Source organism: Prinia subflava, chromosome Z, assembly GCF_021018805.1.
Source record: "Prinia subflava isolate CZ2003 ecotype Zambia chromosome Z, Cam_Psub_1.2, whole genome shotgun sequence".
In the NCBI taxonomy this organism is placed as follows: Eukaryota; Metazoa; Chordata; class Aves; order Passeriformes; family Cisticolidae; genus Prinia; species Prinia subflava.
In genome coordinates, this window is record NC_086283.1 from 36,407,014 (window position 1) to 36,425,508 (window position 18,495).

At 37.4% G+C, this 18,495-nt stretch overlaps 1 protein-coding gene across 4 annotated transcripts in view; it reads left to right on the forward strand.

Annotated features, from left to right (window-relative positions):
- The window catches only part of ARB2A (ARB2 cotranscriptional regulator A), a 259,244-nt gene that overhangs the window by 146,127 nt on the left and 94,622 nt on the right, over positions 1-18,495 (forward strand). For 3 of the 4 annotated variants that reach the window (XM_063421494.1, XM_063421497.1, XM_063421495.1), the window contains one exon: positions 11,768-11,887. The exons of the other annotated variant lie outside the window; for it this stretch is intronic. In XM_063421494.1, coding sequence (XP_063277564.1) covers positions 11,768-11,887 — 120 coding nt within the window. The remainder of the gene's footprint in view (positions 1-11,767; positions 11,888-18,495) is intronic. 4 annotated transcript variants of the gene reach the window in all.

Genomic DNA, 18,495 nt, shown 5'->3' on the forward strand with positions numbered 1-18,495 from the left:
AAAGTTGCAAAGATAATGTTATGGCATGGCAGTAGCATTTTGTGTCCATTATCAAGGTGAGACCCAAAGCTTAACAGCAGGCTAATGCATTACCTACAGGTTGCCTTGAAGCCTCTGCACAGAAACCCTGCTTCTCTTTATCTCTTATACCTGTGCCCATGTTCATGAAGAGTTAAAAGTACTTAAGAAACTTCTGTCGAGTCTTGTGTGAGTGCTGCCACCTCCAAACAAGTCCGTGCTTGGGTATTTGGTCATTGTACTAGGATGCATTGAACGTGATCACAGTATGCAGGATTTCCAAGATGCCTGGTACCTGGCAGCTGTGAGTTCTTACCACTCATTTTCATATTTATTACTTAACAAGATTTAAGGTGTAGAATATGTTAGTATAGAAACATTTGCTGTAGTAAAGTTAAGAACAAAAATACAAAGATATGTTTAAACATAGATTGTTAAACAGTGCTCTGCTGCTCATTATAAGAGCTGTCAGAGTTTTTCCAGAATCTCAGCCTGAAGATCTGGTTAATTAGCTCATAGAAGGCAACCAGGACTACAGACAAGTTACCCAGAGACTTCTTGCTGATACCAGTAAGGACAGATCCTGCAATTGCTCAGATCTGTTCTTCTGCACAATCTCTTTCTTCTCCAAAGCAGGATGGAGTCTGTCCTGTTTCTCTTTTCCTGTTTATCCAGGGAATTTTTGTTAGGGTTGTTGTCTGTTTTCATCTTCATGTAATCGTTTTTAGCAAACTCAAACTTGATATGATAAATGTCAGAGGACTAATCTGTAAGATGGACATGTGCATCAGCATACAGCGGAGTTCGAAAAAAGGAACTAAAAGAAAAGAAAACTTTTTTCTTAAATCTCAAAAAGATCCCTGTCTCTAAAACTAAGTAATGGTTTGAATGCACAGAAGCTGCAGGTGTTCGATCCACTTAATCTCTATCTTAAAATACATCAAACAAATGGTGTTTTCTAATAATGGATTAACATGGCATCAAGGACAATTTATAACAGTAACAAAAGTGACATTCATGTGATTTTTTGGAGGTTTATTTTTCTTATCCCACACAGCAGCATAGACATAGATTACATATTTTATATAAGATATATATTCTCAGGATTTTCAGTTATCTCTGGAATTTCTGTTCTTCAGTCTATAATTTCTGTTGTTCAGTCTATAATGTCAATAAAACCCCTAATGTTTGGTCTATGCTGCCTGAGTTACAAGATTGCTCTCAATTTTCCAGTTAGGTCAACCAAAGAAATTAAGATATGATAGGGGTTGTTGGAAAAAATTCATATCAAAACAACTGTTCATTATGTCATTACGACAACCTGCTGTAACAAATGTGCTTCTGTTTTAATTTATGACAATTAATTGCTAAAAGTAATTTAATCTGACAGTGGCAAGGTGTTGAAAGACTCCTGAAGATGTCATAAAAGTGACCTTTCTGCCCATGTGCAACCAAAAGCCATTTTTAACAAGGAGGCTCAAAAACAGTACAACTTCTTTTGTACTTTGTTAATTAGTTATTGATTTGAAACAATGCTCTGCCAAATATTGTCAGATTAGCTAGACGCCAGGAAGGTCACAGTGTGACAGTCTAGTCCTGATAATCTTATGGTATATAAGAATTCTTTTTTACTTTGAACCTTTTGTTCCGATATCCTGAGAATTACATTTCCTGGCTTTAACATCTGTGCTAATTTAAAATACAGCCAAGCTGTCTGTTATGTAATTGGATGTTTTGAGTTGTTAAAAAAAATTGCAATGTGTCAGAAGAAAATTGCTGTTGATCTAATATCTAATGATCTTTGACGACAGCGATGCACCACTGCTGCAATGCGAACAGCCTTGCTAATCTGTGTGGAAAAGAGCCTGTTTTAATGAAATAATCAACACAAGAGAATCACAGAGTTCAAGACAGAGGTACGATAGGCAAGTTCTGGGGTTGTGTAGCAACTCATTGGGATGAAAGATCATTTCCTAGGGTACATTATTGTGAAACAAAATTAACAGAGATACATCTGCACAGTAAAATGGGGAAATGGAATTCAGGGTTAAATAGCTAAATGTTCAACTTTTCAGCTTATTGAAATGAGAAGCAACAGAAGATTCAAATCTGAATTTCAGATTGTGTTTGTCTAGATAATCACTTCATAAGCTAATGACAGTTACTTCAAATACAATTAACTATAGTTCTCTACATATTAAGGCACTTCAGCAAATCTTTGTAAATGTGCATTAAGTAAGTAATATATCAGTTTACTTAAAGCACTGAGCACTTTGCAGTCTCAAATCAAATAGCTTTGAGCCTGTTAAATCTTTCTTTCGCTTAAATAACTGCTCTTGAGAGTAATAAATAGGGATGGAGAAGGCAGAACAAAACCATTCTATTTCTTTTAATTCACAGAAAAGATATAAACTCTGTAACGAAGACTTTACAGCTGAGGTATGCTCTGAAACCATAACTGTTAATGAAAATACTAAGTTGTTATCTTACTTAAATGTGTTGAAGTTTGTGTAGATTCGTTGTTTCCTGTGGTGGGGAAAGCTGCATTTTCCTTGGCAAAAATGGTATTTTTATTGCAATAGCATGGTTAAAAAAAAAGTCTGTTTCTCATTACAACATATAAACAGATTGAAAGAACAGGAGAATAAAATAGGCTTTTAAGTACTATAGGAAATAGAAAAATAACACTTCTGCATGACTTCCATTAAGAGTTTTTGAATGTTTCAGATGCACTTATTTCCAAGGGAATTGCATTTAGTGTTGAGAAAAATGCATGTAATCATTTAAATGACTGGCATGATCTCTCTGGGTCTTATGAAGATAGTTCTTTTTATAAAAGTATTGTATTCATTTTTATTTATTTGGTCTCACAATTAATCTGTTTATTGCCAGAAACATGGCTGCTAAGGGGATATCTGTGAAGATACAATCTGATGATTTGTTGCAGAAATATGTTGTGGGTAGAATCTTGTAGTAGTTTGGAAAGAAAAAAGTGCAAGGAGATGTAAAAGATATATAAAATAGAGGTATCCATAACATTAGTCAAATGCAGCTGCCCCAGTCTTTGAGTATTTTTACCAATTGGAATATCTTTGGCTGTAGTTTTCACTTAAATTAGAATGTGTAAGTCCACCTGCAGACATTGGCAGATGATGCTTATGTCATCACGGTGTGGGAATTTTCTTGTGAACTGCACAGGTATTTTTCCGTAGCCATGGTATGACTGTACGTGTAGGACTCATCTGAGCAACTGTTATTACATCTTCAGTCTGAGAAGTTTCTCCATGCAGGGTTTCAAAGCTGTTTACCAGAACATGGTACTTTAAATTCAGCCTTCCTTTGCCTGGAACCTTGCAAATCATGTGGAAAAGGGAAAAAAACACACAAAAATCAAGAAGTGTGTCAGAGACCTAAAAGGGAAAGCAGTTATTTTTTTCTTAAGTAAAACCTCCTCTGATCAATTATTCTCCTTCCTCCTATTTATTTTCTTCTCCTGCAACTTTTTCATCTCAGTGAGTCAGAAATGTTCATGTGCCCAGACTAAAAAGACAAATCATATTTGTGTTTATTTACATTCTTAATAATAAAATAATTAACTTATTGGTGAAGGTCATCATTAAGAGCTACTGAGTAACTGATTTTACCTGATTTTTCTTGATTTTGGTCTCCTTTCCTGCACTTTGGGTGTGAATCTGTGGCAAGATATGCCAGATTCCAACAGAAGTAATAATGTGAAAATCCATACTTGGACAACAGCCTGATAAAATTGTCTTACGCTGGCTGACAAGCAGATCCTTTAACCAGGACCATATAAAAATATTTGAGACCTAATTAATTTAGCCTGAAATCTGGGATTTACATTATAAACAGCAAACCCTTTCAGGTTACAAAGTCACTTGAATTTCCAAATAAAAAGCTGAAGAAGCAAGGAGAGCATTCGAACAGAACAGCAGAAGGTATTTGCCATTCAGAGAGGCTCAGTCATTGCAGAGTGAAGGACACAGATAACGTTTGCTGCTTTATTTTTGCACAGATCTATGTCCAAACTCACCCTGCTTAACTCTCAGTTCCAATGCAAATCTGTTAAGAAATTCCATCTGCAACACCAGCCTTCTAAAAACGCTCATATATCATGTAACATCTACATGCTTCTGACATGGTGGCACTCTGAAGGCCTCCTGTGGAGGCCCACATTTGCAAAAAAAGGAAATACAGTATTATATCAGTGATACAATAATGCAGCTGAGACCACTGACACCTCTCTGAAGAATACTTGTGGGCACTGACAGTGCCTCTTTGTGGCTTCAGGGCTTTGTTGAGCAGGTTTCATACCTGTTGAAATATTTTAAGTGAGGGCTTGGAGGTAGGGCCTGTGGTCGAGAGAGTGGAAAGTGTTTTGATTTCCAGCATGTTCCTCACCAGGCAGAGATGGTTGGAGCACTTTGGATACAGGAGGTGAGAGCAGTTTAGGTTTTTTTAATCCAGAAGTAGCTCTAGGTTTTGGGTTAGGAACTGTAGTGATTGAGGTCTTAGCTGGAAAAATGCTTTTCTGTCTTGTAGTTGCTTTTTTTTCTCTTGTGTGCCATAAAGCTGTAGTATAAAGGGGAAAAGTAACTCCCACCTGCTGCCCTAGCATGTTAGAATCCAAGCTTGTACTGTTGCCACATATATATATAGCATAAGTCTAAATTTTATTTCCTGACCACTCTCAGGAGGGAGAGCCCAGCTTGCATTTGAAGTGGGGAAAGTGGGACAGGATCTGAAGTCATCTTCAGTGGTAATTGTGGAGGGATATGGGGAGAGCAGGAGCCCTGGGGAGGAGCCCAACACAAAGCATAAAAGCATGGCTAGACGTCAGTCTTGCATTAGCTAAAACTTGTAATTTTAAACCTAATCTCAGGAGTTGTACCATAGCACAGCGCTGGTATCACCACTTCCTCTCAAACCAGCTCTTCATCCTCTCTGTACTGGTGGAGGAAATTTATATTTTGTATCAGTCCACCAAATGCATTTTTGACTTACATCTTTTATTTGGCTGTTTGATAAGCCAGATATTGCATGTTTCATGGAATACTTCTTGATTTAGCAGGACTGTTGAGATTGTGTGCTTTCCTGCTAAGTTGGTAGTTTTGATGGTGAGACTACCTTTAACTTAGTATCATGGACATTTAACTGTAATATGTTAGACTTCTGATCTTCCTTTATGCTGCTGATTATGTGCACACAACATTACTGGAGCTTCATAAGCAATATTGGGAACACTTCCATCACCAGCCCAATTCACAAATAAAATAGGCAGCAGAAACTGAAACAAAAACCCAGATAGATTTGGGAACAAACTGAGATTTGTAATACGAAAAAAACCCAACCTCAAGTCACTTGATTATATCGCTTTCTGAAGGCATGTGCCAAACAACACCCTTGCTATTTGTATCCTGCAACTCCACAAATGACCAGACTTAGCTATTGTGATGCCGGGTCTCTCTTTCTGTCTCAAAACTGGCTATTGCCTACTGCCAGAATATGTATCTTGCCCCCACCTCAGAAAGTGCCCTAAAAAGATAGTATAATTTTTTATTTCACCCCTTCTTCCTACAAGTGTAGGAGTCTGGCATTTTTACATCCAAAGACTCATGATTTAATCCCTGCTAAGGTCATAAGTAAGGAATTTCTGAATACAGATGCTGAATAATATAACCTCACTCATTCATTTACATGATTTTAGTGTTGAACCGGTGGAGATTCAATGCTCTGTGTTTCCATAGAGCTACACCAGACATTGGTGACCATGAAACCACTCTGCACAGATGATCAGATCCTGCTGAGTTCTGTGGTTTTAATATGGCAAAGTATGCAAATAAAACCTATACAGAGACCATAAAAGGAGGAAAGAAATGTGTCCTCTATTTAGACTTTCAAGGCCAGAGCATCAACTGTCTATGATTTCATCTCTTCTTCTCTTATTTTCTCTCAAGTTGTCTCTTTCTCACTCAACTAAACAGCAACTAAAATAACTTGTTTGACTCACTGCTCAGTCTTCATCATCCTTACTGTCCTGTGCTTTTTACATGACCTGCTTCACTGAATTGCAGATACATATTGTCAGATTTAAGACTTGGTATAAATTGCCTCCCCTGTCACTTTTCCTCCATTATTACTTCCCCCACTCACAACTGCTTTGCTGCTGACATGGTCTTGGTGTTTGTTTCTGCAGCATCCTTTTCTCTGGTTTCACACAGCTACAATTGCCCCTGTACAGAAGATACTGCTATGGCATGGCTATTGCTGTGCTTCCTAAAAGCCCAGTTATTTAAGAGTTGTGCAAGAGCCAACCCATCTTCATGTTTACATATCTTCATCTACCTAGCATACAGATTAGTGTTGCCTGTGTCAGTAAGTTAAGCAGAAATACAATTCCTACTGTTAGTAAAAAGTCCTGCTGTCTCCTGGGATCACCTCTCATATTGGAGTAGGGAGCCTTTCCCAAATAACTGTGCAAGAATTCGCTCAACTCCATATTTGAAAAGGTAAAAAAGATTTTCAGGTAGATGGGACGCTTCCTAATACACTGAATTTCTCAGTTAAAGTCAAAATCTGATTAAATGTCCTGAGCTAGACACTTTCAAGTCTTGTTTTCACATACTCATGCTGCAGAAATATATTAATACAAAACGCTTTCTTCCATTTCCTTTCCTGTTTTCAGTTTATGTCCTCTCCTTACTTTAATCCTCCTCTGTGGCTGTAATGCCGTAGCTGCTGTTCTTGGTGTGGGGGAAAAATCACACGCTGGGTTTTTTGCTTCTCTTTCAGCTTTCTTGCTCTCAAAGCTATCCTGGTTCTCAGCCAGGACAGAGTTAATTTTTTTGCAGTAATTGTGAGGGAACAGAGTCTGGAGCCATGTGGGCATGTCTAGGTTATTATTCTGTAACACCTCTTGTCACTGTTGCTGCAGAAATTAGGGATTCTTGCTTCCAAAAAGGAGGGGCCATGACTTGCAGTCAGGAAGAGGAGCTGAGGTGAGGAGGGTCTGTCTGCCATTTTATGCATTTATTTGGGGTCACACTGGGTCAGCTTGGGCTCAGTGAGCATTTTTTTTGCATGTAAATCACCCTCTTTTTAGTATACTTTTCTTATTAATATTGCTACTACTACTGTTTGTTTTCTTATCTCATTGCTGTTTCCAGTAAATTATTCTTATTTCAACCCATAACCTCTGTCTTTTGTGTCTCCCACCAGAAAAGAGGTAGGAGGCGCGGTGTCTGGTTTGGAGTAGTCTTGGCTGGAGGAGTCACTAAATTGGATAGTGACATTCCTGAACCATGACAGAAGCCTCTTAGAGCCATGACAAAAGCCTCTTAGACCTCTTTCTTCTACGGAAATCTTGGAGCTGCTCTGTTGGTAGTAACCCATCATATAATTTCATTTTGTTCTTCCCTAGTGGAAAGGTTTTTGTCTCCTGTAAGGCAAATATTTGCAAAAAGAGTGAGAAAAATGCAACAGGTGATAAGCATTGTATAATACTCATGAAGGGTGCTGCTGTAAGAGGATATTTTTATACTTATATGAATTCAAATGTAATGATTTTTCAGAAGGGTTGGGGTGAATTGTAGAAGTTTGCTTGCCCCGAGGCTCCTTGAGGCAATGGGACGAACCATATGCATCTGTCAAGGTGTTACTGCTGGGAAAGATCTAAGGGACAGGAGATAGTCTTCTGCATCTTTCTAACTCTAGCCAATGTGCAGTTCTGTTCTCCCATATTTAACGCATGTTAATCATACTTGTTTACAGTAGCTTATCGAGCTAGAAGGAGAAATTGTTTGCTGTGATAAGTGGTAATTAGAGAAACCACCATCAAATGAATTCTTAAAAAGCTGTTCAGTTGTACTGTGTATTTCCCTATTTGTGTACATTTCACTTTTCCCTTGTCTCAGAAAAATGATTCCTACTCCTTGATTTTAAAAAAATCCCTAAAGTAGAAGGCTGCCAAATCTGAAAACTAAATTTCTTAGTCTTTGTTTTTTAGTTTCTGTGACTTTTTTTTTTTAGTTTTGATGTATTAGAAGTTCAAGGTGGGAATCTGAGCTGCTCTGCCTCAGTAAAGGTAGTGGTGGTTCAAGGCCTCCCAATCTTGCTCCATCTGTAACTTTCTGTCAACAGGTTACTCTGGGGAAAAAAAGAAAAAGAAAAAAAAGAGGTAAAATTTGGCACTGAAACACAAAATACGTGAACCTGTCACAGTAAGCAGTCTCAAAGGGCAAGCTGCTTTGCAGGAGCTAATTAACCTTAGGAAATAATTACACAAATATGCAAATGTTATTTAGACAATTCCATGTGTTATCGACTCAGGTAGTCCATCATAACTGCAGACCTTGCAATGTCTAGGTGTTAGAATCTGGCATAGTTGATAAGGCTTCAGTTGCTGCATCACTCCAACCTGGTATTTAACAATTAATGACTGTGATATTGTATTGGTAAATTAAACCTGTTTTTGTGAATGCAACAGAATGTAATACTGTATTCACAGTATGCATACTGCTTATCTGTGTATACCTAATGGCTACAGTCGTTAAAATGTTATATGCCTTTTGACTCCTAACACTAACCAGACTGGAAAAAATGGCAGACCAAATTCTGAATTCACTCACTCCACTCTGCCCAATGGATGACCCAGGAATAGCCTTATTTGGGCTACTTTGTATTGGTTAAACATTGCATGCAGGTCTTTTCACATCATACGGTTCTTAATAGTTTTTTCCTTTCATGACTAATTATATGTATTGATCAAGAGGAAGGGTTTTCAGAGGGGTGGAGACCCACAGCTATGACTTCCACAACTCCAAAGAACCAGACCACTTATTTTGGCATACAATTAACTCTTACAGGTGACCAGCTTTCAGCAGCAGGAAAATTTAAGTTCAAGTTTTCCACCACCTTCCCATCTCAGTCTGTTTCACAAACAAGAATGCATTCAGCCTGAGGTGCCTTTGAGGTGCATAGTGGGATTTCTCCAGGCTAATGTCCATTTGTTTCTGTACATTTGCATGGATAATTATGTAAACTCTGACCAGGTGACTCTCTCTATCAAATAATTTAACAGTGTTGTATATAAGTGCATTCAATTTAGCTGCAGTGAAATTACAGAAAGCAACAGCTGCCTGAGACTGTCACCTTTCATGCTGAAGATGCATGAGCATCCAGTCTCATAATTTAATCCAAGCCTGGCGGTAGGGGTTAAACCTCACAGAGCCAGCACAATTTGAAATCCTAAGGAGATCAGCTGTGCTTCTTCTGCACCTGGATGTTCTGTGTACAGACCTGGCACCAGGTCTGAGGTGTTTGTAATATGGCTTGCTACAAGGGTGAAAAATAAGCAGATGCTTTGAAGAAAGAGCTTTTCTTCTAAATACATAGGACTCCTCCAAACTCCTTCTTACACATGTGCTTTTCTTACCTTGTTTAGGGTTTAGCAGAGTGTACAGCAACCCAGTTTATCATGACATTTCACGGGGGTTTTTAACTGGTAATAAAGGAAGCTGTAATCTATATTTAACTCATTCTAGCTCATTTCTTTTTGCTTTTATAGAATCCTGTTGAGCCTTTGTGCTGGACTGGGAAGCTGTGCAGTTATTAATTTAGTTTACTAGACCACTGGTTATGCTTTGATTGGTGAAAGCTTTTTTGGGCTGAGTTCAGAAGCTTTTTGCTCATGTCTTAGCCTTGTGGAATCTAAAAATGTGTGCTTTTGCCAGCAGGGTGTAGAATAATAAATACAAAGTAACTTGAAAATGCTATATTAAGCAGAAAAAAGATCCTTTTTTTTTCAGAATGTTAAAACTGTATTGCGTACCTATACAAAAATTGCTTGTTGAGAGTATCAATGGCAACATTATTATTGAAAAATAAGTACCTCCTGTGTATATAACTTAGATCAATCTTTTAGATAAATTAGTAATTCTGAAACTTTCCCAGTGTTTTATGTGTTTTTGCATACAGATTATAGAGTACATCACTTTTGCACAGGAAACTCCTATTCAGGTTGCACTTCAGGTTTATCGTCGTAACTGCTTTGTCAATCATATTTTCTTTTTGTAATTTCTTTTTTAAAATTTCCCTTATTCCTCACAAAGGGAGGAGTCTTTACTTTCTATACCTATCTATACAATCAAATTTCAAAACAGCATCAAACTGTTTTGAAATAAGTCCTTTCTCACACTGTGGTTTACAATAGGTGATACATAATTAGTTAAAACTATGTGCTGTTATAGTCAATGAAGAGCAGAATCTGTCCAGGGGTAAAAGAGATTCAGGTTTTTCTGTCTTATAATCACTGCTGCTGAAGCAGAAAAGTATATCATGATTCTAAAAACTTTGAGTCAGGATCCATAAAAGATTTGTTGCAGTCTCACTCTAACTTCGAAAACAAGGTATGGGAATAGAAATAAAAGCCAAAATCAACCCTATTATTTAGTTGTGTCTCTTCCCACTGATTTTAGACACTTATAAGAGCTTAAATCCCCAAAACTGATTTGCAGAATGGAATTGAGATGCAGATCACCTCAACATTATTGATAAATTCCAATAATTCACACTGTGTAATTAGCAGCTTCTGATTACCAGTGGCTTTTACTGATTTGTGCTTTCTTTTTCCTAAGGAAACAAGGTTTTTTGTTGTCTGTATCTGAGTGACCTAAGGATATGATGTTGTTGGCTCAGAGCAAAGGGAAAAGGGATGCAAATTTTAGGATATTACATGACATTGACTGATCAGCTTTCTGGCATTGAAGAGCCTGGAAAGAGCCAGCATTGTTATCCTGGGTGTGTGAAATACTGGTGGAACAGAGCTGGTGTCTAGCAGAGCATCTTAATCTTGTCACCTGAGATTAGACCAAATTTGTAATTATGATTTGTTGTTGAGAACAACCCAAGAAATAGAGAAAATCTAGAGGGATATATTTCTTTCCAAGAGCCTCTAAGATACAAGTACACAACCGTGAGTTTTGATGAGAGTGAACTAAAATCAATCTGTGTCACTCTAGTGCCTTCTGTGACTCTTAAACTGGCTGGCTTCGACAAAATTTTGTTCAACAGTAAGAAAACCTGGTCCCGTAGCTACCAAAATGTCCAAAGTAATGGCTGCCACCAGTCAAGAGGTGTTTTGTTTGCACCATGTCTCATAATCTGCAATTACAAAAAGTAAAATTTAAAAGAGTAGTTGCAAATACCATAATTTTCATATTAATTCAGGTTTCCAGTGGCTCATAGCATAAAAAAAAAAGTAAAACCCGAAGTTATAGGTCTTTACCAACCTAATATTTTTATGGTAATGTATTTATATTGTTCCTAACTGTTTTTATTTACCAATCTAAGGCATAAGTACTTTAAACAGACCTTCAATGAACAAACATTTGACAAGGAGTTATCAAAAGAATGAAAATCTGAGCTGTGGCTCATAGTTCCTACGAATGCCTTGGTTTAGGAGATTTGTCATCATGGTATTTATACAAAATTCTGTGGATGCATAATTTTTGATATTAAAGTAAGGCCAAAAAGCAAGAATTTTACTGTGTTTAAATTGCAATCTTGAATTTTCTTTATCTAGACGAAAGAATCTATTCTCTTTTTGATACTAGTCTGTATTCATTTGATCTTTGTTTTAACAAAACATTCTAATATGTAGGAACACATTGCTTTTAGATAGAATCACCATTTTTTAAAAGATAATTGTCACAAATGTAATTTCTTTCTGCAGGATAATGGCTCTCCTGAAGAACATGCCATTTATGTTTGGGACCATTTTATTTCCCAGTCAGCTGCAGAGAACGTGTTTTTTGTTGCTCACAGTTATGGTGGACTTGCCTTTGTAGAGTTGGTAAGTGTAAGTTCTCCATTACCTTCTCTCCTGAAGACTGTCACAGATTATCTACATTCCTTGTGATCCCCTTCTTGAAAGTAGCCAGGTAGATACAACTGAACCAGTGATCATGTACAGGTCAGTCAGGATTTCTTTGCAACCAGAAGGTCGCTGCATCTTTTCTGGTTTTGAGATAGACAGTAAGGTCCCAAGTGTGCATCTTAAAGAATGTGGGGAAACAGAACATGCTGCATCCTTCTTGTCCAGACTGTATACTGAAAGGCACAAGTTTCTGCTGTGAGGCAGAAAGACCTGGGGACATATGAGACTAAGGATATATAAGAACAGTTTTAAAATGAAGTCACAGTAACAAATGCAGCTTTTTGTATATAGATTAAAACTGAACATGTGGAGAAATTGGCAGTTCTATTCAGTTTTTGTAGTTTTTCTACAAAGGTCTGCAGAATTGCTGGAGAGACTTCTGTTTTTCCATTTATTAGGTTCTGCAGTGATATAAGGTAGGAAAAATTTTGCTCAGTGTAAAGCTGCTCTGCATCTGGTGCTGAGACTGCTGAGCATCTAGTTTGTCAGTCTTTCATTCTTTTCTCTAAAGGCAGATCTCTCGACCCCATCTGGTATACCAAGCTGCCTGTTAAACTTGTATACCATTCTGTCAGTGTAGCTACAGTCTCCTCACATGGATTTTAAGACAGTAGTGTAATCAGGATGTGTTTTATTGAAGAAAACTACAAAAAATAAGGGTCCTGTTTATCATGGAAAGGTAAATTGCAGAACATTACAACTGGTTTTATAGATGTAGAAAACAGCAGACATATATGTACAACACATTGGTTTAATTTAACTGAAAGCTGGTTAAGGTGTTTCCTGCCTGAACATAAGATGAATGTGTTAGTTAAGAACAAGCATGCATGAGCATGTTGGTTAAGCATGCATGAGTTTGTTGGTTTTAGTCTTATGCTGCTCCAAGAAGCAATAACAATCCAGACGATAGCCACTTGTATTATTTTAAGAACTTGAGATTTTCCTAACTCCCTTTTTTTGTTGTTGAAATTAATGCCATTTTCATTTTGTCTGTGGTCCTGGAAGAGTTCTGTGCAAAATACGTATGACATGTACAGGTTTGAGACTTGGGAAACAGTTCTTTTCTGATCTGAAGATCATTTGAGAATTGATCATTTTTCACAGGTATTTGATTATCTGCTCAATAAATAGTCTCAAAACTAAATTTTTAAAAGACCTTGAAGGTGAATAACTCCTTCTGTAACCACATCTTTGGGTAAAAGATGTGTTGCATTGCATGTGCCTGTTGCTCTTGAGATGTCATGAACATTAGGCCGCAATTGTTCTGTCTTGGCATTCCTTAGTTGTGAATTTCAGCTGCTCTGAGTTTCAGGACAGGTTATTCTGGTATAACTTGTGAGTCCAAAGTAAAGATTTGGCAGAATTTCTGTACGTTTTGTAAAGCCACATTGTTTGGGTCACCAGATACCTGGAGATACATACACATAGCAGAGGAATAAGAATCAACTGGAGACCTTTCTCAGTGTTTCCTAAACAGAGTACTGACTTGAAGGAGGCTTGGAGAGTTTTTCCATCACATTTCAGTCAATGTCTTGAGGTGGCCTGGGTAACAGATGACCAAGGTGTCATTCCTATTTCGCCTATTTGTCACACTGGTGGATATTTCTTAACTTTTGTTCTACTATAATATAATGCACACTGATGTTTCAGAACAAGACTTGACTTCTAACCTTGAGGCTTCCAGGGTCAGGGTGGTCAGGGCCTGTGAAATTATCACAAGCTGAGAGAAAATTTTTATCAATCGCAGGAAGCAACCAGTAAGTAAGAAGTTAAAAAGGACCTTTGTAGAAAGACAAGATGGTCTCAGTAAGGATCAGCTTCTGTAGTCTGCTGTCTCTGCAGGAGATGCATGCCTGAGAGGGAGAATATAATGCATATCCATTGACACATCACATATCTGTCATGCAAAACTAGACCTGAAATGTATTTTTAATGTAACTCTATATTTTTCTAAAAATCAAAGGGTATTAGCACCTGGTTTAGGCAGAGGTAGTTTGATATTTGAGTTCTACTGAAAGCAGATTAAATAATTCATACACTGAAGGGCATATCATTGAAACAAACCCTGAACTATTTCATCACAGTATTAATTTGTAAAGTTTTATTTTGTTATCATCTCCTTTCACTTAAACTTTATATCCATATAGCACTTAGTAGTTGCAGTGTGCTCCAAAAAGAAACAGAGCAGCTGACGGGCAATTACTGTCTATGATGAATACATTTTCAATTACTTCACTTTCTTCTCTGATTCATGTGAGGGTGATGATGAGGTTGATAGAGCAGCTACATCATACAGTAACTGTACCACTTCTACGCTTCCTTTGCAAGTTTTTGGGTTAACTGATTCATGAAATTGTAGGTTGCAGGTGTTATGGAGAACTGTTGCACAGCTGCTCCTTCTGCATCAATATCTCTTACAAGAGAGCACTGTGAAGCATATGGCTTTAATTTGGAGTGAAGGTTTCTGCCTGAGCCCTCTGAATTTTATTTGGCCTGCAGGGAAAAAGAAAACAAGCAAAACTATCCAGAAATATTTGTGTTTTCAATTAATATCTTCTGAATCAACTTTCCATGTTCAGAGCTGCAAGGTCTGTATTATGGCTTGCAGTCTTCTCAGCCACAGCTTGCCACTTCATCCTGGTGCAAGGCTCTTGGTGAAAATGGGATGTTCTGGCATTACACAGAAAAAAATGGTGGAAGTTGATATTAAGCAAAGACTTGTTCATGGATGTTCATACCATTGTGTGGGAGGAGCTGCTGCTCTCCCAGGAAAAGGCTGAGACCAGCATTCAACCTTGCACAGACACTACCCATCCAGGTGCTCCTTTGTCTGAAGCTGCTGGGAAAATGTAGGAAAAGCAGTGCTGCTCTGCCTTGTCCCTTGATTAGCATACACTTTGTTGGGAAACACAAAGTGAAAGAGAGCAAATAGGACCATTACATATGAAATTGTTATAAAAGGAGGATCATTTTTATTTACAGAACTTTGGTGGCCTAAGTTTGGTCTTCATTCCAAATTTCTTCTCACCATAAAAATGAGGCTGTGTTTTGGAAATCCTTCATTAAACAAACAAGTAACGCTTGGCTGCAGTTTTCAAATACATGCCACATGAAGTAAAAATTTTATTGATCTTTGCAGCTTTTTGATCTACATTTTCTCATGTCTGTGATTGCAGGATGTTAAGAAAAATAGGGTGAGTCTGCAATATCATGCTCAAATACACAGAAACAGTTACCCAGTTACTGCAACATAGGCACACATTTTCTGTACCTTGTTGTGTCATGGATTACTAGGGGAATAATTGAAAGTGATTAAAATATGTGGGAAATAAAGTTTCACCAATGAATGTATTAAGTTTTATTGTTCTGTTGTTTATAGGTTGGATTACAAATGGTAAATCATAAGCCATATGTTAGAATGTATCTTCATATTTAGTAATTAAAACTTCGTGTAATTGTGGTTTGAAATCAAATGTGCATGTGATAATATCTACACATAAATTACTTTTTGAATGCACAACACTAAAAATTGTTGGGTCATTGTGTTTTGCTAATTGCTAATTACTGATTTTGAAAAACTCAAGCCATGATTCATGAACACATCTCAGCTTCTTAGTTGTTATCCCCTTGCTCCATGTAGTCAGGGATTTCTTTTCAGAATCAGTTTGCTTTACTTTACTTAAATTGTGGAACTTTCCCAACTCAAAGCTTATAACAATTTTATGAAATTTAACAGAAAGTGAGAATTTCAAGCTGATAGAGTCAATTTTATATTTAGTTTACAGAAAAAAAGAAGTTTCTGGTACAACGCCTCCTTTGAGTTCTTCTGCCAAATTTTGTTGGTTTACAATTATTTTGCTTTAAAAAGAATGTTTTTCCTTGTCATTGCCTGCATGAAAGACCCACGCAGGAGAATCTTCGTGGAAGATTTCTGCTGTTTGCTTCCCATATTTCTGAGATCCTAGGCTTTGCATTTTCAATTGTTTCCTCATAATCTTATAACTAGAGCTGTAGCTTTTTTTTTGTTTTAATTTCAGTTAAATGCTATCTTTTAGAAAAAAAATAATATCACAAGAATCATGACAAAATTATGAGAATCATTAATTCTGTCTCCATCTTACATCATTCATGGGCTGTAAAAATATGAACTACACAAGGGAATGTAATAATTACAAGGAAAACAGGTTCATAGTCTTTAGCAGATGTAAACTATTCATTATGGTTCTTTTGGCTAAAATATTGGGTGTATATATTGATAATTTGCTCAAAGGTGTAGGTAAAAAGGGAGGAGAGGGTGGTTTTTTAGCAACCTTTGTTACAAGAGCCTTAAAACACACTGTTCAAATTACTGTATCCACTATAGAGTCCTAATTCCATCAAATCTGCGAATTCTGGCAATTTGAAATATTTTGAATCATTGAATATTCAAATATTTTGAATATTTGAATCATTTTGAAATCCTCTCTGCAATACTCTGCCACCTTGTTTTGCTGTATTGTGCTGAATATGGCAAGGCCTTGGCCCTGACTGGTGCTGATAAGTGCCATAATAATTATGATAGACAGGCACCTGCTGAGCTACCTGTGAGTCTCTGAGGCTGCATCAATATTCTGGCACAGGCAAAATGCAGTTTAAGAAACTTAATGACTAGGCTGTGAACTGTCATTAGTTTTTCTTTAATTTAATTTTCTGAAGTCTCAGACTGAATGGTTTGTTATATTTGGCTTTTCATATATACTTACATAAATATATCTACTTATTTTTTAATTCGGTTTGCCTGTAAAATTGATGAGTGGGTACTGTGGACATGCAACTCTTTATTCTTCTGGCTGACATGTTAAATCAAAACATATCTACTGATGTATGGTAGAGACAACATATGATCTGTGATGGCTATAGGAAGCATGGGAGAAAGCTGGAAGTAGAGAGCTGAGAAGTAGAAGACCTCAGTGACCAGGGTCCTTATTGTGAAGACAAAAGCAAAATACCACTGTCCTTTAAAGCTTTGTGAATGTTTAACTGGGAAAAAAAAAGAAAGTAGAAAAAAAGACACTTCAGACATTGAATGTCAGTTGAGAGAGCAGTATGGCATGCTGCCTTGAGCATTTATGGGGCCTTGGCTTGTATGTTCAGTCTTTGCACAAGTCATCTCACCCAACCCTACCTGGTTTAGATCTCAGATTTTTCTGTGGTGGACACTTACAAAAACATCTTTTTGAGGCAGGTCTAACTTAGTGCTCACATTCAGAAAAACGAGTCTGAAAGTAAAAATGAAGTCTTAATTATGTTTCATTATTTATTGCAGCTATTCTTTGTTGTCCTTCTTAGAAAAGTACCCATTAATCTGAAAATATCAAATGAGAAGTGAGGGTGGACAAGAGAAGCTAATAGAGGAACCAGTGGTAGGTTGTGTAAAAAAGGGTTGGACAGGAATAAGGTCTCTAGCCTTGATGCTGGCTTTTTTTAATATTCCTGTTACTGATGTGGGCACACTAATTAAGTTTGTGTTCCTGAAATTGGATCCTGGCTTTAAGTGATGAAGTCACCACTGGTATTCACAAGTATAGTTTCTGCAGCAATAGAAAGTAAAGGAAATAATACGGACAGTTAGGCATTGACTGGTCAGTCGTCTGCTTTGTGCACAAAGAATGATCTCATCAGTAGAGAACAGCAGGGCTGGAGAAACCCTTGAGCAAGTGGCTTCATTGCCAGTAGCTGTAAGTGAATGGCCAGGTAATGTAACAAGAGTCAGATATGATACTATAATTTGTTTGCTCTTTCTGTCCTAAGAAGGGGAGTATTAATGCTGTCCAGCATGCTGCTATGATTCATCTGAAGTAATCTGAGACATTTGGTAAGATTAGGTCAGTCTGGAAGAGATATGGGGAAGAGGTGTTTGTACTCTCAAATCAATGGAAAGTGTATTTTGCCAGAAATGATGAAGGATCCTCAGACCTGCTGTGACGTGGTGCCAACATGGATGGGTCCTACCTATCATGAGCACCAACATCAATATAAGTACAGAAGTAGTATAGGCATGCTTTAGGCTTGTCAGCCTTAAAAAGAGCTGTGTAACTTGCTACTGCTCTTACGTTAACTTTGGTAGCTATATCTAGAAAGAGATGGTTCAGCATCTGCTTTGTATTTGCTGCAGAAACAGAGCTTAAAAGCATGGCTTGTTCAGTTTGATAAAGGAAAGCTTAGAGGGTTTGGTAGCACTCAGTAAATATATCAGGAGAATAAACAGCAGGGAGGGTGAGCCTTATAAACCAAAGAACAATGTTGGCACAAGAACAAATAGATTAAAACTGGTCATGAATAAATTTAGGGTGGAATTAGGTTTCTTACTGTTGGATTAGGAAGTCCTGCTTGGGAAAAGGACTGGGGCAAAGCTGCTGCCAAGCATGACCCACACATGGCAAGAGTTATGTGGGTAATAGGCTGAGGCTATTGGTCCTTGGTGTGACCCAGTAGTCCTGTGAAAGCCATCATATGCAGATGCATATTTTCAGCCATGAACAATT